The sequence below is a fragment of the Theobroma cacao genome, chromosome 7 (assembly GCF_053813885.1).
Source record: "Theobroma cacao isolate CCN51 chromosome 7, ASM5381388v1, whole genome shotgun sequence".
Classification (NCBI taxonomy): domain Eukaryota; kingdom Viridiplantae; phylum Streptophyta; class Magnoliopsida; order Malvales; family Malvaceae; genus Theobroma; species Theobroma cacao.
The window spans coordinates 9038993-9061997 of NC_142645.1; the positions used below are offsets into that span (position 1 = coordinate 9038993).

Consider the following 23005-nt stretch of genomic DNA (forward strand, 5'->3'; position numbering starts at 1 on the left):
ACATAATTGATGATGACGTAATATTCAAATTTGACATGATAATATGATCATGTGATATTTTTCATCTTCCACATCAATAATAGTCAGTAATATAAAATGATCAGTAATATTTTAATTAATAATAATAATAGTCAATTATTAATTATAAATGTTTATTTAATTTAAAATAAAAATATAAAAACTTAATTGAACGTAATAAAAAAATAAAAACTCATTTAAATTTTTTTAAATAATTTAAAAACTTATTTAAACATTATACTAAAAAAGAATTATCGTATATATTTAATTAAATAAATAATAATACGCCTTTAAAAGTTTAAAATTGATATAATTTAGTTAATCAAGTTGATTTCATCTAACGTACATATCTTTGGGATAACACAATGAGTTCAATTAGCTGACGTAGAACGCTTGCATTGAGAAAATAGAGAAAAAGAGAACTAATTGAATAGCGGTCAAAGCGAGCCAAAATTGAAGAGATTCCAAGTCAACAATGAAGACGCGAAGCTGTACAATATATTTAATCAAATATATTCAATCAAGTCAGAAAAATGTATAACTACGTTGACAAACTTTGTTTGCTTCGAAAATTTAAAAGGAGGAATTGTAATACAAAGGATTATTTTTTTGTTTGCAATGAGTTATAATAATTGTTAACATTTTTCCTAGTACAAAAGAAGATGGGTTCTCAAATTAAATTTCACCACTAGTAACCTATTTAAATATTTACTTATAAAATAATTACTAATCAAGTTTTTACCTTACAAAAACGTAGTATTATGATATTTATATGTACTAGGCTGGAACGTCGGTTTCCGTCGTTATCTAGGGACATTAATTTCAGTGAATTTCATGCAGGACTTTTATACAAGTTGCCAATTGGTGAGCACAATTTTGTGTGGACTAGTTCTCTTTGCAAGTCAAGTATAGTATCTACAAACATCCAATAATTACAATAGGATTGACTTGTATTGACTTAAACGTGTTCACTTTCCCTTTTGTCCTCGTCAAGGCGGCTTCTTGGTCTTGCCTTGTGTCCTTTCATACTTTATATTTCCCTAATAAGTGAAAACAAATCAAAGAAAGCAACTGAATTCTTCTTCAAACATTCCAAGATGTTCTTTCTTCGACCTGCTGCTTTCGCTTCAATATTCATTGTCTGTTGCCTGACAACGATAGCATTTGGAGCTACACTTCCACATGATGAAGGTAATTAACAATCTTCTAGACAGAAGTTGGCTCCATTCTTTCATTTGGTTTGATTTTTTTACTGAATTGCGTTATATGTGTATAGAGGAAGCTTTGAAAAGCATAGCGAAAACGTTAGGGAAGACGAACTGGAACTTTGAAGTTGATCCATGCAGTAGACATAGCAGTTGGGTTGAGGTAGAAGATTTGAAAGACTACGATAATAATGTCACCTGTGATTGCTCCTTCTCCAATAACACTACCTGCCATGTCGTTAACATGTACGTATCTCTCTCTTTTGTCTCTTAAGATGAATTTTTGAATCAATATTTATAACTCATATATTAATTAATTATTGTTACATATATTGATTTAAAAAGTACTTGAAAAACCAAATCCTTTCAATGAAGTTAGTATGCAGGTGCTTATGTAGATACCATACATAAACCGAGCATAAAGTTATTATTTTAAACTAGGGATACCTACCTTATGCAACTGGATTTATAATGTGTGAAGATTTTGTTGTGGTAATATTATGATTTTTTAAGTGTTTAATTGATATCTAGTTTGTAAAATTAAGTTTATTATAAAATTAATTTTGAGATTACCTCAAACACTTTGGTAAGATCTCGTAATTATTCACTTTGAAAAATTTAAAAAAATAATCACTTATATATTTTTTTAAAATTCCCTTTTTAAAAGATTTACACTAAATAATTTTGATTTTCAAATTTAATTAAAATTTTTTTTGACAATTTTTATTATTCCTAATTAACATTTTTTGAAATAATTTCATAGGATATAATATGCAAATGAAAAAAAATAAAGAAACAAAGAAATGATTAAGATTTTATTTTTTCATATTTTATTATTTATAGCATTTTTTTAAATAATTATTCAAGTTTAAATATGTGTATTAAGGAAAGAAAATAAATAAATAAATAAAATGGAAATAAAAACAAAGAAAAATATAAAATATGAAAAAATCAAATTAAATGACAAAAAAAAATGAAAAGATTAAGATGAGTCGAAAACATAGCTAAATGGGTTCAAAACCCAAAGCAACGGGCTAGGCCTAACCCGTTTCCTCCTTCACCCAAAAGGCCTTTCTGGTGTCTTTTTAAACCCTTAAATGCTAACTATAGAACTTTTTTTTTTTTCTATTTTTCACTCTATCTCTCCTCCTCTCTCAAGCCTATCAGCCACCCGTATTTCTAGATTCCAGCGTCGGGCCACCGTCCCTCGCAGCCAGCGTGACGATCCTATAATGCATGTTCTCGAATTTCTCCTTCTATCACTGTTTTATTACAAGTTTCAAGCTTCTAAGATAGCTGTAGGCCTTATTTCCTCAACTACCTTCCATTTACTCTTTACCAAGCTTTCGAAACTGCTATCCTCTGACCAATGATTGAAAATTTTAAAAGGTCAAGGCCCCAACTGATCGATTCCAAACCAATAATAACCCAGTTACGATTGAAAAGAGAGCCAGTTAAGCATCTTTGAGATAGATTCTAAAACCATCCCAAGCACTTTGCATCAATTAACAACCTATTCAATCTATTAACTATGATAATATAATTACTATTGTATATCTATTTGCTCTCAGTCATTGAAATTAAGGTCCACAAGCCCTTCCTTTATAAATTCAATAAACTGCACATTAGATCTCCAACTATCGACCCATCCAATCCTCTCATCTGTGCTCTTGACAACATTAAAAATCCCTCCCTCAACCTCAATACCTTTGAGAACTTGAACCAAGTTGTCTCGTAATCCTTTTCTTTTACTCTTATCATTCGCGACATAAATGTTCCTAAAAAAATGGTTACTATTGATTGCCTAAACCCTCTCAATTAATAAAACTATTTTATTATCTGTGCGATTCGCTTGGGATGGTAAAGTTTTTTTTTTCAATTGAGTTGAAAATACTTTATGAAACAAATATATAATAGTAATTATATTATCATATTTAATTATTGGTGTACATTAACTTGTACAAAATTTTATTTTATAAAATATATAACTGTTGTTACTGTATCTATCATAGTAGTATTTGTGGTGACAAATAACAGTAACATATGAAGGAATCCTTACCCCAATCTGGCGATGCTATTCCCCTTCCTCATACTACTCGCTCTAGGCCATTTCCAAGTTCCAGTTCCGTAAGAGCCTTCATCGTCATTTCCTTGCTTCCTTGGAACTCCAATCCCAGTTTCCACCCCATTTCCTACGTTGCTTCAACCTTTTTCAGGATCAAAACATTTCTACGAATAATATCTTAATTAATCAAATCGACCCTTCACTACTGGCCTTGTCGATGTCATTTTGAAAGTTCGGAATACAATGCACTTGTGAGGAGAGTATCGGACCTTCAAAAATCCAGTGCACTTATATTATTATATCCTTCTCATTGCAATGGTTACATTGTTGTTTTAAACTTGATAAAAAGACCTTTAAAAAAAAAAAAGAGAAAATGTAATCGGTGTTTTGTAATTTTTAGAAACATTTGTAACCCTCTACTTTCTTTCTTTCCTTTTGCCTCCTCTCAAATTTTGAACCCTGACCTTAGTTCCTGTTGAAATAGACGGCTCAAGGCACAAAATCTGTCAGGTACTCTTCCACCAGAACTGGTCAGGCTCCCATTTCTCCAAGAAATGTAAGTACCTTTCCGAACTTCTTTTCATGAATCATATCTTTACCACAATTAATTGTAGAGTAAATTTATTTTCCTTATCCCTAACCTACTTTTAACTCTTTTTATAGTGACCTTAGTCGCAACTACCTTAATGGCACGATTCCTCCAAAATGGGGTTCTATGCAACTTGTAAACATGTACGTTCTCTATCACATGTATACACAAGCATGCACACACTTACGCATATATATGCATGCATGATATTATGTATATCGAAAGTTATAAGAATTTTGTGATTATTCAATGTATAAATGTGTCAGATTATTAAAATTTCTATTACTCAAATTCAAAAGTAAGCGTTAGATATGAATATGTATAGCATATTCAATTTTATTTCAAGTTTTACTATATGTTTAGAAGATTAGACTTCCATAATCATGTCTGTCGGATATGTGCCTAAAGTTGATTAGCACTTCATAAAAAATAAAAAGTGAAGTAACATAGGTTAAGAATAAAGTATACATCGAAACATGGGCAACTATACATGGGCAACTATACTTAGTGTGCATTATATATATACAAAATACTTTTAAATTGTAGAATAAAGCTGTGTCCAATATCCATGGAGTATATTTGTTTTTGGCTGATGTAACATGAGTTCTATTGCAGTTCCCTTCTTGGAAATCGTTTAACAGGTCCAATCCCAAAAGAGCTGGCAAACATAAGCACTCTTACCATTTTGTGAGTTGGTTTGTCGCAAGTTCTAGTATATATTCCTCATTTCATTATGACAATTTTATTAGTATATCGATATTTGTTCTTATTGTCGACTGAAGTAATTATTTATTTATGAAAAATTTATAGAGTCGTTGAGGAAAATCAACTCTCGGGAACTTTGCCTGCTGAGCTTGGGCATCTACCCAGCATTGAGAAAATGTGAGACTCTCCCTTTTTAAATTCTTCCAGAATTTCACTCAATATTATTGTTTTTTTTTTTTTTGTTTTAATAAATGATTGTATCCTTTGTTGTACGAAGATTTGACGATTGTTGAGTCATGCCTGCCTCAGTCCATTTAGTCAACATTTCAATTCCTAAGCACTTCAAAAACACTCATATGGGTTAAAATTTACATCAAGTTACTTAAATCGATTTAATAAGATTCTTATTAAAAATGATTAAATAAAAATTAAAATAATAAATCCAAATTAATAGATTGAAAAGCTTGTCCCATAGATTAAGCGTACAAAATTTGAAATTTTTTGAATAAATTTTAAGAATTTTTTTAACATAGATATTTTCATTAAAAATTATGACAGTTTTCAACATTCAACAAGTATTAATCAAATTTTATGTGTAGAAAATATTTTAAATAAACTTTATTGATCTTCTCATTGAACTCTATCAATCTATTGGTGTTTGTTATTTAAAATTAATTTTTATTTAATCATTTTTAATAAAAAATCTCAAGAACCTAACTTTAAAAAACTTACACAAATTCCATAAAAATTAACGAAAAGAGAAGAAAAGGAAAGGCGGCGCAAAAATTGTTGAGAATGTCAAAAGAATTGATTCAGAAATATGCTTTGTACATGGTCTTATACCCATAGGGCCATGAATAATTGAAGAGAGAGAAAATTTAACTTTACTAATTCTGTACAACTAACGGTCCTAACTAACTTTTAAAAGGCTTATTAGTGAAACAGTGAGTTTCACTTGTGAGAGCTAATCTCCTAGCCTTTAGTTAAACGGTGCGCATAGAGCGCCTGCTGTCCTGCTTTCTTCTTTCACACTTAGAAACTCCTTTCTACGTACCGTTCTTCTTTCAAGCTCTTGCTGCCTTTGTTATTCATTTAACCTTGATTAAATCTAGCCTTTGTCACGCCCCCAAACTTGAGACACAACAGACGCCGCACACCTGAAGATAAACCCTACAGGCATGCAAGGCTCAAAACCAATATCTTAACCAACTAATTAAAATGGGTCAAATATATTTATGAAATATAATAATTCTCAAATCTATAGTACTGAGATAAAATCTTGAATAAACAATTTAAAGTAACAAAAGGTTCATAACATTTAAACAATCCTGAAGCGAACTAACAGCATATGCTAACCTATGAAACGTCACTTCCCGAAGTTTCTCACGTGTTTGATCAAATCACAACCTGAAAAAAAAGGTGAAGGAAGGAGTGAGTCCAACAGCTCAGCAAGTGACTAACATCGCTTCAGCCGGATTAGGCATGCACAAAACATTTAGGCTAAAAACTTTTATTCTCATATAAATATAAAAAAAAAACAGAATTTTGGGTAATCTAATTCAAATAACAAAAATATCTTAATTCCAAAATTTTAAAATAATGGATAAAATATGATTTCACAATTATTGCAGATTTTTAATGGTCTCCGGTAACATACTATGGCCATACTTAACCCCTATGGCATAGGTCATAATCATAATAGAAACCACAATTAACCCTAGTGGCATGGATCATTAAAACCACAATTAACCCCAGTGGCATGGGTCATAAGTATATCAGAAGCAACTATTGGCTGCTCTGAATAGACATCACAAGTACCATTATTATGTAACCGATGGTGCGGTTGGGAGATCAATCTCAAATCACATAATACATGTCGACATGACCAACGTTTAACCCCCATTAGCAGGATCATAACATAGTCATACTCGGAGACAAAACAAAATATATTTTTTGATTACCCAAGTTCACAAAACGATAATATTCACTTTCACAAAACTCATATCATGCACATCAAAAACATATTTATTTTAGACAAGTACTTATATATATAATCACAAAGATAATCATATATGCATATGTTAGATAAAATCATACTTATATTTCAAAATTAGAAATCGTATTTCGCAAAAATTCACATTCTAAAATCCAACATACGAGAATCATATACATACATTTTGCATGCTCAACCCGATTTTTACAAATCATAGGACAAAACATATTATACATAATATATGAAATTTAATTTCATATTGAGGTAAATTTTTAGGATGTGAAAACAGCAAAAGGATATCAATCACTTGCCTGATTTTGTCAATTTCACTTTCAAGTAGTAAATCAGAAAATCTTTCTAGTAGCCTAATATTTCAAGAAATACATACAAAAATCAAAACTGAATTTGCAAACAAATCCTACAAGGTGACTTTCCGTTGACTATCCTAAACACTTAGGGTGTATAGCAACCTCTATTGCAATTTAAAAATATTTTCAATTAAATAAGTAATATATTATTATTATCATTATTATTATTATTATTATTATTATTATTATTATTATTATTATTATTTAAGTTAATAAAAAATCAATTAAAATTTGAAAATTTAATTTAAATTAGAGAATTACTAAAGATTTTAATTTCTTATATAAGATAACACTAATTTCAATCATAAAAATCATATTTAAAATTTTTCATAAATTTTTTATATTTTAGTAAAATTTACTAATTTAAAAAATATTAATATATATACTTTTAGAAATAAAAAATACAGTAAAATCACATATCCAATATTTATGAAGTTTACAACAGAATTTATCATATATTAATTAAAATCGAATTTTTAAAAGAATTAAAAAGAAATTTTCTATTTTCTGAAATTTTCAGAATCTAGATGGCCATTTGGCCTACTTTGAGCACTTGTATCCTTTAATCCGAATAATTTCCAATGATGAAATCAATACCATTATGAAGTATTCATATCACACTACAATACCAAACTGTTGCTTTGATTAAAAAGAACACAAAATTTTCAAGTTTCGAAAGCCAAAATTCTCGAAATCGTCACAAAAATATCAAGATTTCTGAGTTTTCAGTACCAACAAGCTTAATTTGATACTTTAATTCTCTTAACACAGGAAGCCTCTAACCGAGCCATTGATGTCAAATCAAACATCTCATTTCATACTACAAAAGCTCTCAAAGAAATGACCAAAAACGTTGCCGAAATATGGAGTTACGGTGACCCAAAGTTGGGTTGTCAAAACTGTTGAAAAATCAAGTTCCCAATTAACTTTAAAATTTTGTAACTTCCAAACCACAAAACCAAACAAGATGCTACAAAAACCATTGGAAATATCTTTTCAAGGCCTTTCCATTGGTACCCACCATGCTACCGGAAAGTCATCGAAAAAGTACTGAATTTGAATAAAAGGTAAGAAAGAGTGTAAATTATTTAGAGCTTTTGTGCCCAAACTATGAAAAGACAACCCTAAACATATCTCAATCAATAATCTCTTGAATCATTTTCCCTTTCCTCTATCTTTCTTCTTCTCTGGTGTTAAGTTCTTCTGACTGCCTATTATTTAAGTCTGATGAAATAAAATGTGAGTTTTCTACCTTTTTGTTGAGATAAAACTCATTACTTTTATTTTAAAATTTGATAAGATTAACTGATTATTATTTAATTTAATTTTTATTTTTATATTTTTTTAAATATGATAAGATAAGACTGATTGATTTTTATTTAAACGTGATAACGTAATTTGACTCTAACTAATATATATCTACTCTATTTTCAAATTTTTTTTTTTTGTGTGGGTTATTACAGCCTTATTCTCCAATTTTGTCTAATACTACCCCTCAAGATGAGGCGTGAACATAGTGAACACTTATCTTGCTAAGTAGCAAAATAATAAAAGTTAAAATTTTTAAAAATTAATATATTAAATTTAATTAATAATAAAAAATTGTTAATAAAAAATAATTTTATATAACTAGTAAATAAAAAAAAACTTACAATAATTTTTTAAGAAAGTTGTGTTCGATTGTATTTTCTGAATTTAAATTCATTAATTACAAATTATGTACTGAAAAAATTTATATTTTTAGAATTGAATGTTTGACATTTTGATTCACATTACTTTTATTCATTAGTTGAAGTAATGAGGCTTGACAGTTTAAGTGAAAGAGAATCATTTGGACGATTTGCATCTTTTCTTTTAAAAAACTTGTTACTTGTTTTCAACCTATTCATATTTTAATTAAACATGAAAAAAAATTAATACATTTAACATCTAATATTTTTTTTTTCTATTTAAACTTATAATACTAAATATAAAACTATATAATCCCTAAAACATAAATAGTTAAATATGATATATATAAGATTAATAATTTTTTCTTATATAATTAAGATTATTTAAAAGCTATATATTCAAGATAACTTTTTTTCAACTAAATATAAAAAGTAAAGTATATAAAAAAAATATACTCAAGATAATTTCTCTTACATAATTAGGATTAATTAAAAAATGATACATTGAGAAAATTTTAAATAACAATGTAACACTACAATTTATATTTGAGAATTATATAATAATTTATTAATTTTTAAACATTAAGATCATGAAAAATAAAATTGAAATAACAGAAAAAAAACGAACATAACAAATAGAAGATGAAACTTACATATGATGTAAAAAAAAAGAGTATAATTGATGGTTCATAAAAATTTGAAGAAGTAAATCTATAAAAATTTAGAACATATAAGCAAATAGTATAAAAAATATAAATAATAATAATAATAATAATATAAATTAAAAAAAAAACTTTAAAATTGAGTGAACCATGTGAGATTTTTTTTGTTATTTTTTATTTATATTAATTATTAAAAAGAAAATTATTGAGGGACCAGGGAATATATTAAAATTTTTATATAACACAAAAAAAATTTTAAAAACATGGCCCAAAAATTATATGAGGCTCCGCCCGAGTGTGGTGAAGGTAGTATAGGGATCGGGATTCACTTACAGGTGAGATTTGTGAGTCTGGTGTAGTGCTTTGTAATCAAGATTAAGGTGATTTAGACATTTTCAGCTATCAAACACAATGGAACCCAAGTATGATGATCGGAATGAACAGTGAGGTCGGCATCAACAGTGCCCTCCGTGACCCTGGTGCTCTTACTGTGTGACAAGGAGCTTCCTTTACCCAGGTTCAGTGGGCGTTCTCGGCTTCTGGATTCCTTGGTTCTGGCCATCGGTTTGACCTTTGTTTTTGGTGGTTGGATGTTCCTCCGCTTTCTGTATGATTTTTCTGTTTTGCTCCTTCATCTGGCCTGGATTTCTGAATGGACATGTTTTTGGTTAGGTCTCCGTTCCACACTTGGTGATGAGTGTTACGAATGACACCTTTTTGTGATGATCTGCTCGTTGGCTTTAGATGTAGGATCATGAAGCTTTAGAGTCCTGGTTGCTGCCAATCTTTTTTGAGCAGTGTCGTGATTTTGTAAATGTACAGGTTCCTTTCCCATGCCAATTCCTTCATGCCAAACAAAGTCCTCTGCAAAACAAGCTAAAGACTTGGTGTGGCATTTTTTTGTCAATGGATGGATAAAACTTTAATTTAAAAAAATATGATGATAGGGATGAAGTATTGTGTCGAGTGAAAAACTAGATCAATAGACTTACTAATGGCTTGAGATGAAGTTAACAACCCTCCTTTGATTTGAGCTTGACCTTGACTGGTGTCCTATCTCCCCTGCTCCGATACCATGATGAAAGGAGAAGAAAAGGGGAAGGCGGCGCAAGAATTTCTGAGGATGTCAAAAGAATTTATTGAGAAATATGCTCTGTACATGGTCTTATACACATAGAGATATGAATAAACGAAGAGAGAAAAATTAACTTTACTAATTCTGTACAACTAACTATCCTAACTAACTTTTAAAAGGTTTATTAGCGAAATGTGAGTTTCACTTGTGAGAGCTAATATCCTAGCCCTTGGTTAAACGGTGCACATAGAGCACCTACTATCCAGCTTTCTTCTTTCACACATGGAAACTCCTTTGTGCTGTTCTTCTCTCAAGCTTTGTTCTCTTCTCTCTAAATACAAGTGCCAAGTCCATAACTGTTAAAAAGTGATTGAGTTAAATACCTTAATAATTTATTGAATTAATAACTTATTTAATAAATTAACAATTTTAAATTCAATTATTAAAAGAAAAAGAGGAGAAATGCTCCATTATAACACGCACTTCTACAAGAAGTAAAAACTTTGAATTATTTCCTCCTTTATATCCCTGAATGATCTAGAGGAGATTGTTACTTTTGATTTTAATATATGATTCCTCTTTGTATACGTTTTTTATTTATTGGTTCATGACTCATTGTTGTTGCTGGTGTTGCAGGCAACTTGGATCCAACAATTTTAGTGGAGAATTGCCTACAACATTTGCTAGGCTGACTACAATGAAGGACTTGTAAGCATCTAATGTTCTTCTATATACGTTGATAGAATTTCTCTTTTATAGTTATCTATAGTTATGATTATTTTGTTTTCTCAACAGTCGAATTGCTGACAGCAACTTCACAGGAAAGATTCCCGACTTCATATTCAAGAATTGGACAAAACTTGAAAAACTGTGAGACATTCTGAAATGTAATTTTTTTTCATTAGAGATATTGTGCTTTCCCAATCATTTAATAAACCCAACTCTATGGTAATGACAGATTTATTCAGGCAAGTGGTTTGAGTGGGCCAATTCCAGACATTGCTTTGCAAAATTTAACTGACTTGTAAGCATGGATTTTAAAATTTCATAGATTGCAGCATATGACTTGGGATATTGTGGTTTTATCTTAATGTTTGTTGTTTGTTGAATATTGGTTTGCAGGAGAATTAGTGACTTGAATGGAGGTGAAGCAACTTTTCCACAGCTTGATCTGCCTAAATTGACGAGACTGTGAGTACAACTCCGCCATAAGGCAGAGATTGATTAAAGTTCTGTCATTTTTCATTTTGGAAACTTAAATGGTAGACATTTTTTATTGTATTAAGGATATTGAGGAGTTGCAATCTCATCGGACAGCTACCTGATTCTATTGGGGCATTGACGAAAGTAAAGATCTTGTGAGTATAGACTTGTTTTCTTTCCTTAATAGAAGGAAAGCTCTTTCAATTTTGTTTCAGCAATATATCTTACTATTTGAAGAATTGTGATGTTCTTTTATTGAGCAATTTTATTTTGTGATGACATAAGGAAGGTATAGGCACTGTATTTTTTAAAGAATGTGGACCATGAACCATTCATCTTGATTACTCATTCTGCAAAACAATCAATGCTGCTAGTAGCAATGGAAAAAGGTCTTTTCCCATGGCTTCCATTTAATTCTTTTGTTGCTGTAGTGGCTGAAAGACCAATATAAGAACAGTACCCTGCAATTTCGTGCATGCTTATTGATGTGTGCATTTGAAAGGGCGTCAATAAGTTTATGGTGTTTTAAGTTTTAACTTGTGTTAGGACGTTATTATCATGTTCTTTGGCAGTTCCTTTTTACATTTTCCCCTCTGTGCTTGTGAATTTTGATGTGATATTACTCAAGAAACTGAGAAAAATTTCTGAGACAATATTGGTTTTAGTACCCTCTTATAAATTTTCTTGCAGAGATCTCAGCTTTAACAGACTCAGTGGAGATATTCCGCCTGCTCTTTCTGCTCTTACAGATTTGGATAACTTGTAAGGATATGATTTTTTGGTGTAAACTTTTCTTTTCCTTGTGGTACGGTGAATTTATGTGGATATAAACCCCTGAATTTTGCAGGAGCCGGGGTTATGGCCCCAGCCCTGCAGGAGTTCCACCCCCTAAGGGGTGTGGGTGAGCTTTAAATTTTCTTTACCAAAGGGCAACCGCCATTTTTGAGTGGTGGAAGACAAATTTAAGTTTAAGGTGATTCAATGAATATAATTGTCTAATGCTATAGATCTTTTAACGTACACTTGTCGCTTTGTCAGAGGACGAATATTCCTCTTTAGTTTCGTGCAAAAAGAAAACTCTTTCATTATCCTCAGATTCTTCATAACAACTGATAAATCTTCCCGATGAGGTCTTTAGTTTTGTGCAGAATATCTAATTGAAGTAACTTCATGATTCCTCTTATCAGGTTTTTAAATGGAAACATGTTTACTGGACCAGTCCCTCCATGGATTTTGGAAACAAAACAAGAAATGTAAGATTCCTTTCCAAATGATGGCATTGTATGCTTAAGAAGTCTGATCATAACAAAACAAAAAGAAATTTGAAACTTAAATTTAAAAGGTGAAACTTGTAATAAGTGCTATAGCATAAAGTTTAACTTGTATAATCCTGCTTTAGCTGTGGCTGTTGCCTAAAAACAAATTGATTGCATGAAGAGAATGAGATAAATGAGTTTCTTCTATAATAATAAGTGCAATTGAATCAAAGAGAAAGTCATAGATAAATAAGATAACCGTTTAATGAAAATTTTAATGTGGACTATTCTAATTCTATGTGTAGGGATCTTTCATATAACAACTTCTCACTTACAGTACCAGATTGTCAACAAAAAGGAGTGTAAGAATATTTGCATCTAATGTTTTTTTTTTTTTTAATTTTTGTGAGTGGATCTTTGATAGCTATGGTTTTTATAATTTGTGCTTCTTGTCTTTAGGAACTTGTTTGCAAGCACTCCAAGGATCACTAACTCGTAAGTGTTAGAACACTTAACTAGTTATAACTGTTATTACACTTTCATTATCTTTTGAGTGACTGCAATTTTGCTGTTATAATGCTTGACTATCTTCTGGGGCTTCTAATTGTTTTACCAGAGGAATTGTTCCATGTTTGCGAAGCTTTAAGTGTCCAGCAGAACGTAAGTAGAAATTCCATATACTTCTTAAGAATGCTAGGTTCTCATAATCATAATAGCTCTGTTATGCTTTTGCCTATTTTAATATCGCACATTTCTTAACAATGTTAGGTTCTCATATTTTCTCCATAATGCTTTGCCCTATTTTTCTTTTAATTTTTTCTTTGAGGGTAAGGGTGGGGGGTGGATGTAGGGGGAAGCAAAGGGTTTCAAATTTCAATACTCATTAGTACATAAAAGGTCTTCAATTCACTCTGGTTACCTTCTAAATGCTATGATGCTAGTATCATATAGTATTATATGTTTTATGAGAGGACCAAAAGAAGTTTTAGGGGGAGAAAAAGGAGAGAAATTTTATTATGGAGCTCTATTAAAAAGGCATCAGATTGCATATGCTGAATACTTCAGAAATCACTGATCTTTCCGCCAATGCTCTAACCTATGTTGCTATACAAAATACTTGACTCATTTGAGATTGAAAATTGGCATTTGAGATCCACTATTCCATGTAACTTGTACCTAGCTGTCTCCTAAGTCAGTTTGAACTTGTTTTGCATCACCAGATTAAGTGTAGGAGGACACTATAGTTAAGCACTTTGCAGATCGGAAAGGAAAATGAAAAAGATTAAGTTGTTTTTCATGGCCAGAGAAAGAACTTAATTTCTTAAGACAGTTTCAATTGCCCTGAATTTTGGTGTCCATTTAATGAGAAAGACTAAAAACGTTTTTTTATCTAGGTGACCATTTCACTCTGTTTGTATTTTCCTCCAATATTTATTGAACTGTTGCTCCTTATACCTCAGCTTTGCACTCGCTTTATATAAACTGTGGAGGGAGAAAAGTACCAGTTCATGGTATCACCTATGAAGATGATTCTAATAGAGCTGGTCCTTCAACATTTGTCCTAAGTTCAAATTCTTGGGCATTTAGCACCACCGGTGTTTTCTTGGATGATGCTGGTGATCGTGACAACTTAATTTTGAGCAATGCACAAGTTTCTATGAGTGATCTTGAACTGTACACAACTGCACGGCTTTCACCTGGCTCTTTGACTTACTACGCATTCTGTCTGAAAAATCATAGCACATACAACGTAAGCCTCCATTTTGCGGAGATACAGTTCACTGATGGCAAAACATTCAGCAGCTTAGGGAGACGGGTATTTGATGTTTACATTCAGGTATTTTAATATAATATTCTTCACTTACCAAGTTCCGATATTAGGAGAACTTCAAAACTTCACATTCTGCTTGAATTTGAGCCTACTTGGGAAGTTCAGTAAAACGGAATAGATAATTGCAGGGAAAGCGGGAGCTGAAGGATTTCAATATTAAGGATGAAGCAGGGGGAGTTGGCAAACCAATTCTAAAAAATTTTACCGTAAATGTGACTGATGGTACTTTGGAGATCCGTTTGCATTGGGCTGGAAAAGGTTCAACTTCCGTTCCTACGAGAGGGGCTTACGGTCCTCTTATCTCAGCAATATCTATTGTTGATCCTGGTAGGTTCTCAATTGGGAGATTGTTCAAAACTTAATGGCTTTGTTACGTATTCAATATAGCTAGGAAATTTCATTTTAGATCATGCTAGTTGTGTTTATTTTTGTTTCAACTTTTTATTCTCAATTTTTTGATTTGGGATAAAGAATTCTAGTATTGAATAAAGAGTCTTAGTATGTGTACTTACTTTGATGAATTTAATTTAGGAAAATATGGTAGCCAATATGTGGATGCAGATGCTATTGGATTTTACTCTTTTTTATACTTAATGATGGGAAGATTTTACTTTGAGACCATCTTAGAGAAGAGGTGTGGATATCAATAAGATTGTGTCGTAGTGACAAAATCATTATATACTATATATTCACAACTATATATATCCTCCATGATTTCCTATTAATTGAGTTATGCTTTCAACCAACAGTGTCACATCATCCTTGTAACTAACTTTTATATAATTTTCTTAAACCAGCTTATAAACCTTCACCAGAAAATGGGGGTGGTATCTCTGCCGGCATCGTGGTTGGAAGTGTGGCTGGTGCAGCATTCGCTGTCTTCCTGATTGGGGGTATCCTTTGGTGGTACGGATTTTTAAGACCAAAGAGTACACTCGAACGAGGTATTTATAGAGAAATCAATATCTTCTGTTACTTCTGAATTTCGTAAACTTATGGACCTAAATATGGTAGCGTAAAATATTTCCAAAGTGATCCCCGTACCTAATACCCTGTTTTACCATTTTGGCAAGGAATAGGGGACATAATCAGTGGCCATTACTCCATTGAGACCTGTCTCAAGACAACAAAAATAAAGAGATTTTGGAAGCTGTATTATAAATGCTTCTCATTTTTTTTTGAAGATTATAAATGCTTCTCATTAACCTTAGCTACTTATGTAGATCTAAAAGGTCTAGAGTTGCAGACCAATTCCTTTACCTTGAGGCAAATTAAAGCTGCCACAAACAACTTTGATGCTGCTAATAAGATTGGCGAAGGTGGTTTCGGTCCTGTTTACAAGGTATCATGCGCAACATGTTCTTTCTTCTGAGCACTTTCACTCTGACCATTCTTACTGCAGCACTTCCTCCAGGTACTTTATTGTTAATTGAACCTGGTAGTGTTTTTCAAATGCAGGGCATTCTGGCAGATGGCACGGTAATTGCTGTTAAGCAGCTATCTGCTAAATCAAGGCAAGGAAACCGTGAGTTTGTGACTGAGATTGGCATGATTTCAGCTCTACAACATCCTCATCTGGTAAAGCTGTATGGATGTTGCATCGAAGGAGATCAATTGCTGCTTATATATGAGTACCTGGAAAACAACAGCCTTGCTCGTGCATTGTTTGGTAGATCTCGTCCATATGATTTACGTTAACTCCCTTTGGTATTAATGATATTTGCGTGCATGCATGCACACGCACACACCCAAACACGTGAATGCTTGTTAATAATTTATGAAGAAATGCATGTTACATATCTGAGCTTCTCTTTATTTGGTTACTAAAAGGCCCGGAAGAATTCCAGTTGAAATTAGACTGGCCAACAAGACGGAGGATCTGCATTGGCATTGCAAGAGGTTTAGCCCATCTCCATGAAGAGTCAAGGTTGAAGATTGTCCATAGAGATATTAAGGCCACAAATGTGTTGCTTGATAAGAATCTGAACCCAAAAATATCTGACTTCGGTTTGGCCAAACTCGATGAAGAGGATAATACCCACATTAGCACCCGAATTGCTGGAACTTAGTAAGTGTTTGTTCAGATTGATCGTCATGTGTTCCTTCTATTCATTTATAAGCCTTTTCTGTCTAAAATTCCAATGAATGAATGAGAGGAAAATTTCCACAAGATATATACAATATTAACACAGAGAGAGAAATTTGCTTACCTAAATTTTCGATTTGACCTTTTTTCTTTATGATATGAAAGGGAGCGCTTTGACTAAAACCTAGGATGTCTACCCAAATACTACACCAACCTGACCACTTGATCTAAATTCAAGTACACATTTTCAGTTTCACCTGAGCAAATAGTTGGCAGTTGGCACAGTGTACTTGGAAGTGAAAATGTGTACTTGAATTTGACTTAATGACAATTCAATCAAGATAAATGTTATAATGATAACAATTACTGTTATTTTAATCTATACAAAAGGCTGAGACAAAAAATGCTGTATTTAATTAATCTTTTTAACTTTGCAGTGGCTATATGGCTCCTGAATATGCAATGCATGGTCATTTAACTGACAAAGCAGATGTATATAGCTTTGGGATCGTGGCTCTTGAAATTGTTAGTGGCAGGTGCAACACTCAAAATCGGTCAAAGCAAGAATCTTTCTACCTCCTTGATTGGGTAACTGAGATTTCCTCCATTGTTGATCTGCTGTCCTACAAAAAAAAAAATATGGGAGAGGCTTGTTAAAAGAAAAACCTGACAACTATCACACTAGTAGAACAAAAAGATTGAGTTATTAAATATACTATATTGCGTCATCCTTAAATTAGGGAATGCTAACTCTTCAGTGTTGCAGTTCACTGGATATATTGATGTTTCATTCCTATTACAGCAAATGGAGCTCATGCATGTATCAGTTTTGAGTGTAATATTTTTTGAAATGAATCTTAATGAGGCAATTTAATTTTCTATTTTATAGGCTCATGTTTTGAAGGAGAAAGGGAGCTTGTTGGATTTAGTTGATCCAAGGATAGGCTCTGATCGCAACATAGAAGAGGTGATGGTAATGATTGATGTGGCTTTCCTATGCACTAATCCCACTGCTGCAGCTAGGCCTTCCATGTCTTCTGTGGTGAGCATGCTTGAAGGCAATACTGTTGTTCAGGAGTTGATTACGGATTCAAGTATTTCTACGAAAAGGTTAAATGCAGAGGCAGTGAACAAGTTGTATCAGCAAATGAACGAAAATGATGAAGAAAACAGTCAGACAAAAAGTATGTTCGGAGATGGGCCATGGACTACTTCTTCATCTGTTGTTGATCTCTATCCAGTCAGTTTGACTTCTGATTATTGGAAGAATAGAGATTCGACAAATTAAGAAAATTGTGATGATTTGCTGCCAGAATACGTTAACTAGGAATGGTACAACAAATATTTTTCTTGTGTGATGTCATTACCTTGAAGGTGTATTTCCAAACATTAGTTAGTGTGGTGTGATAATTGCATATGTCAAGAGATCAAAAACATTTTGTTCTTTGTTGAAGCTGTACTTTGATTTTCCAGACAATAATCCAAAACGATTAATCCTTGTCAATATTTGTTTCAAATTTTAGAAAGGGTAGTGAGATGACGCAGCAACAGTATCAACAGGATGAAGATTTTAAGAAAATTCCTGATGAATCAGGAATACCATGCAAGCTGAGAAAACCAAAGCACCCAAAAAACAGAGGAACTGAGAAAGAATTTGGAAGCCGAAACAAAATTGGGGGAAAAAGCTGTTAATATTCTGAATGAGAGAAAGAACAGAGTACATAGAAGAGATAATGATCAGAACTATTTTCATTAGTACAAAAACAAGGCTTATATACCTTGTGTACATAAGAAACACCTATAAACATGTTTAACAAGTGTAAGTGTTAATTTACATGCAAACTAACACGTCAAAGGACAGTTCAAAGATCACATTAACATTAAACAACAGTATAACAAAGCAAACCGAACTAAGGTAAAGAAAATAAGTTACCATAATGACATCACGCGCTGCTACCATGCAAGTATTACTCCTCAACAAAGGCCACCTCACTCATTTTTGTATTGGTATTTATACAACAGTAAAAATCATAGCCTGGGAAATCGGTTTTGGAAAATGAAAAACATGGAGAGAAAAAATAGCTGAGCACAAGATTCCAGACATGGAATTTTGTGCTTGACAACAGTTGTTCAAACAGCTTGGAAAAAAAAAAAGAAACAAACACTCAAACACATGACTTTTCAGCCGTACAAAATATAAGCAAAACGACATAAAAAGCGGTGTTTAAGCCAGCATAAGAAAAAAGAACAAAACGACAAGCTTCTGTGTGTTTCATTAACTCATTAAACCATGAGTTAGACGATACTGTTTCCCATCTCCTTCCTTCCCTCAACAAGCTGTTGAAGGAAAAAAATTGTAATCAAGGATTGATGACAATCCTTTGTTATTGACGACAAACTTGATCAACCGTTTCTTGAACCCCAAAGGCTGTGCTGATAATTGGGAATATGTTATTGCCTCGACCGGCCCAGTTATCATCCAAGTACCGGTTCCAATCAAGCGGTTCATCTTTGAACTGTTTTAAGTTTTCTTCTTTAACCGAGTGAAGAAGTAGAGATCTTCACCAGACCGAAGATTATTCCCACCGTACAACTCCCATATTTCCCAAGGTTCTTTCTCTCCGTAAAAGTCAAAATCCTTGATTACTTGTTGATCAAGATGCAGCCTGGACTTGCCAGTGATTTTAAAATTCATACTGCAGATTAAATACTACAGATTGTCATCAAATACTACAGATTAAATTAGTATTCTCATCAAATACTACAGATTGCAAGCAAGAAAAGGCTTTTTACCTCTTTGCCTTGTCTTCTTCAAACTGCCTTATCTGAGTCAAGGTTGGATCGGCATGCCTTTGCACTGGTTTAGTTTCGGTCTTTACCACCTCCCAGAGATTGAACGCCCTGAGGTAAGATTGCATCTTCATCGACCAGAACACATAATTTTTTCTAATAAAAACTGGAGGAGCAGAGGTCCTAAGACCATTGGTTGCCATGAATCACAAGGTAAAGGATGAAATCTGGAAATCGTAAAAGAATGAAGACCATTGAGGAACAGTCCCATGAGATCAATTTACAGCTTTGACACCATGAAGAGAATTCTTGATGAATCAAGAATAGCGTTCAAATTGAGAAAACCAAAGCACCCAAAAGATAGAGGAGCTAAGAAAGAATTTGGGAAGCGAAACAAAATTTGAGGAAAAAGCCACCTCACTCATTTTCGTATTGCTATTTATATGACAGTCACAACCATAGCCTGGTAAATCGGCTTTGGAAAATGAAAAACATGGAGAGAAAAAATAGCTAAGCACAGGATTCCAGACATGAAATTCTGTGCTTTACAACGGTTGTTCAAACGATTAGGAAAATAAAAGAACTATACACTCAAACACGTGGCTTTTTAGCCTTACAAAATATAAGCAAAACGACATAACAAGCGACGTTTAAGCCAGCATAAAAAATAAGAACAAAATCACAAGCTCCCGTGTGTTTCATTAACTCATTAAACCATGAGTTAGACGACACCGTTCCTATCTTCTTCCTTCCTTCAACAAGCTGTTGCCTGGCGCCAAATTCTTCTTCTTCTTCTTTACCATCTGGAATCACTAAATTCTCAACATGATTGCTATAAGCTATAGCACACAGTTGGCAGCCAGTCGAAGTCAATTCTAGAGACCATGGTTGTTGATTTTTGCATACCCTAAATTCTTGTTTTCTAACTTCTTGAAGCAATATGTCAAGAATTCTATAGCAGTTTTTGCCATCCACAGTGGTGACAAAGGGCAATTTACATACACTGACAACAATTGGAGAATCTAGTGCAAAGCAATTTTATATTGTTAAATATTTGTTGATTCCTATCTGAAAAATATGAATCAACAAAAGGTGGTATCCAGTATGATAGCTTGCCATGTCATCTGTCTCTGTGGCGAGCATGCTTTTGGGCAAAGTTGCTATTCAGGAATTGGTTACAGATTCAATCATTTTTCCCGACGAATCAAATTCTCAGACGGCAATGAAGAGGCTTTACTTGCATCTTAAAGAAAGAGTGCCCCTGAAAGCCAGACACATAGTAGCATGTCAATTGTTAGGGCTTGGACTTCTTCCTCCACATCTGCTGCAGATCCTTATCCAGTCAATTTAACTTCTGATTGTTGGCATAATAGAGACTCATCAATAACTTAGTCAAACTGTCTTGATTGGAATGAGAGAGACTTGCTTTCTGTCATGTAATGTAACGAATGAATTCTGAAACGGACAAAAAAGAGAAGCCTTATAACTCTTGAGAACTTCAGTGATTCCAGATGAGGAAGAAGATCGAGAGCATCTGTCAACAACCTATTGAAGGAAGTTAGAATAAACAGATGGTGTCATTTCTTTTTTTATTAGTAAATAATTTAAACGTCCAGAGTCCTTGTCGTTTTTTATGTTTTCTTTTACGGCTTAAACGCCTTTACCTTGTGTCATTTTATTAAGTCAACTTTACCTTCGTTTTAGCCATTAGAGCAAACCATTGTAAGGCATAGAATTCCAAGTGTTGGAATTCTGTGCTTAGCTCAGTAGCTAATTTTTCTTTTTTTCAATTCTCGTTTCTTAATGCTGATATAAATGACATTAGTTGTTACTATCATATATATACAAAATGAAAGAGAGTGATGTGTATTCCTCTCCAGATTGTTCTCATTTTTCTGAGTCTTTTTCTTTTTTTTTTCTCTCTATTTTTACTTCTTATTCTATATTCTCTACACAACTTTGCTCGAATGCTATTGTGGATTCATTTGGTTTTCTTTCATGGTATCAGAGCATCAAATCGATCTTAAAGGGCTATTCTTTATTTGATTCTCATCTTTTCTGATCTCTAGATTTCATTTTTTGTTTTGGGTCATGGCTACAGCTGCATTTAGCACCTCTGCTCCTCCAATGTTTACCGGAAAGAATTATGTGTTCTGGTCAGTAGAGATGCAATCCTATCTCAGGGCTTTCAATCGCTGGGACGTGGTGGAGACCAGGAATGAACCAGTACAAAGGCATGCTAATTCAACTTTAGCTCAGATAAGGCAATTTGAAGAAGACAAGGCAAAGAGGTACAAAGCTCTTTCTTGCTTACAATCTACAGTTTCTGATGAGATATTTTCTAGAATAATGCATTTAGATAACCCAAAGGAAGTCTAGGACCATATAAAAGAGGAATTCCATGGCAGTGATAGAACTAGAAAATTTAGGCTTTAAATCTATCTAGGCAGTTTGAAATGTTGTCAATGGAAGATAATGAAACTATCAAGGAGTTGTTTGGTAAGATGATGGGAATAGTGAATTAGCTTAGGTTGCTTGGGAAGGAAATGGATGAGGAAAGTTTAGTCAGTAAGCTGCTAGTAAGACTACCCGACAGATATGAGTGAAAAATTTCCTCTTTAGAGGACTCTAAAGATATTAGTCAAATGACATTGAAGGAACTGGTTAATGCACTAGAAGGTTTAGAGAAAAAAAAGAGCCTTTAAACATAAAGGGCTCGCTAAGAATGCCTTAGTTGTCAAAACAAGGAATGGGAAGCCTAGTAGTAGTATCTCTAAGAGGAATAAAGCTTGCAGGAAAGAAAAATGGAAAAAGGTTGATGAAAAGAGACATGGGGATCATAAGAAAATATTTCCACCATGTTCTCATTGTAAAAAAACAAATCATATAGAAAAGTTTTGTTGGTTTAGACTTAATGTCAAGTGCAGAAAGTGCCATCAGCAAGGACATGTGGAAAGGTCTGCAAGAACAAAGGTAAAAAAATTCTGATGAGAAAGTTGCTGTAGTTGAAGAACTTCAAGTTGAAGATGAGGTTCTGTTTATGGCAAAAAATGTAAATAGTGAAGAAGAAAAGAATACCGGGTTGCTAGATAGTGGTTGTTCAAACCATATAACAAGATGTTGGGATAACTTCATTGTTCTGGATTCCAATTTTAGAACAAAAATAGAGGTTGGAAATGGAGACTTTCTTCTGATCTTTGGTGTGGGAACTATTGGTGTTCAGACCCCCAAAGGTAAAAGATTGATTTATCATGTTTACTGTTCAAGTTTTGTTGGTTAGAATCTATTGAGTGTAGGACAATTGATTGATGACAACTATATGCTTGTCTTCAAAGATAGGGCCTGCATTGTTAGTGATCTTGTTGGTATTGAATTGTTCACAGTAATTATGAGAAACAGATATTTCCCTCTAAATTGGATGAAGCTTAAGCAGAATGTTTATAAAGCAATTATAGTTGATACTGACCTGTGGCATAAGAGGTATGGTCA

General features: G+C 32.8%; 1 protein-coding gene and 2 long non-coding RNA genes across 3 annotated transcripts; 1 reads left to right on the forward strand and 2 right to left on the reverse strand.

Moving 5' to 3' along the window:
• The first annotated feature begins 1084 nt into the window (after window positions 1-1084).
• Window positions 1085-18232, forward strand: LOC18594353 (putative leucine-rich repeat receptor-like serine/threonine-protein kinase At3g14840). The gene is made up of 24 exons (XM_018124831.2): window positions 1085-1209; window positions 1295-1469; window positions 3773-3844; window positions 3952-4020; window positions 4493-4564; window positions 4688-4759; window positions 10987-11058; window positions 11146-11220; window positions 11309-11374; window positions 11473-11541; window positions 11637-11708; window positions 12244-12315; window positions 12741-12806; window positions 13115-13171; window positions 13269-13304; window positions 13426-13469; window positions 14270-14646; window positions 14769-14967; window positions 15438-15584; window positions 15864-15982; window positions 16099-16309; window positions 16471-16708; window positions 17164-17314; window positions 17616-18232. Exons 1-24 carry the CDS (start codon window positions 1116-1118, stop codon window positions 18012-18014), a joined length of 3024 nt encoding a protein of 1007 aa, XP_017980320.2. The 5' UTR covers window positions 1085-1115; the 3' UTR covers window positions 18015-18232.
• On the reverse strand, window positions 9487-10660 carry LOC148761629 (uncharacterized). The gene is made up of 2 exons (XR_016027343.1): window positions 10521-10660; window positions 9487-10392 (listed from the first exon to the last, which is right to left on the reverse strand). It is a non-coding gene; the product is annotated as an uncharacterized LOC148761629 (long non-coding RNA).
• On the reverse strand, window positions 16470-19251 carry LOC148761630 (uncharacterized). Its single transcript, XR_016027344.1, has 2 exons — window positions 18660-19251; window positions 16470-17349 (listed from the first exon to the last, which is right to left on the reverse strand). It is a non-coding gene; the product is annotated as an uncharacterized LOC148761630 (long non-coding RNA).
• Between the last annotated feature and the right edge of the window lie 3754 nt (window positions 19252-23005).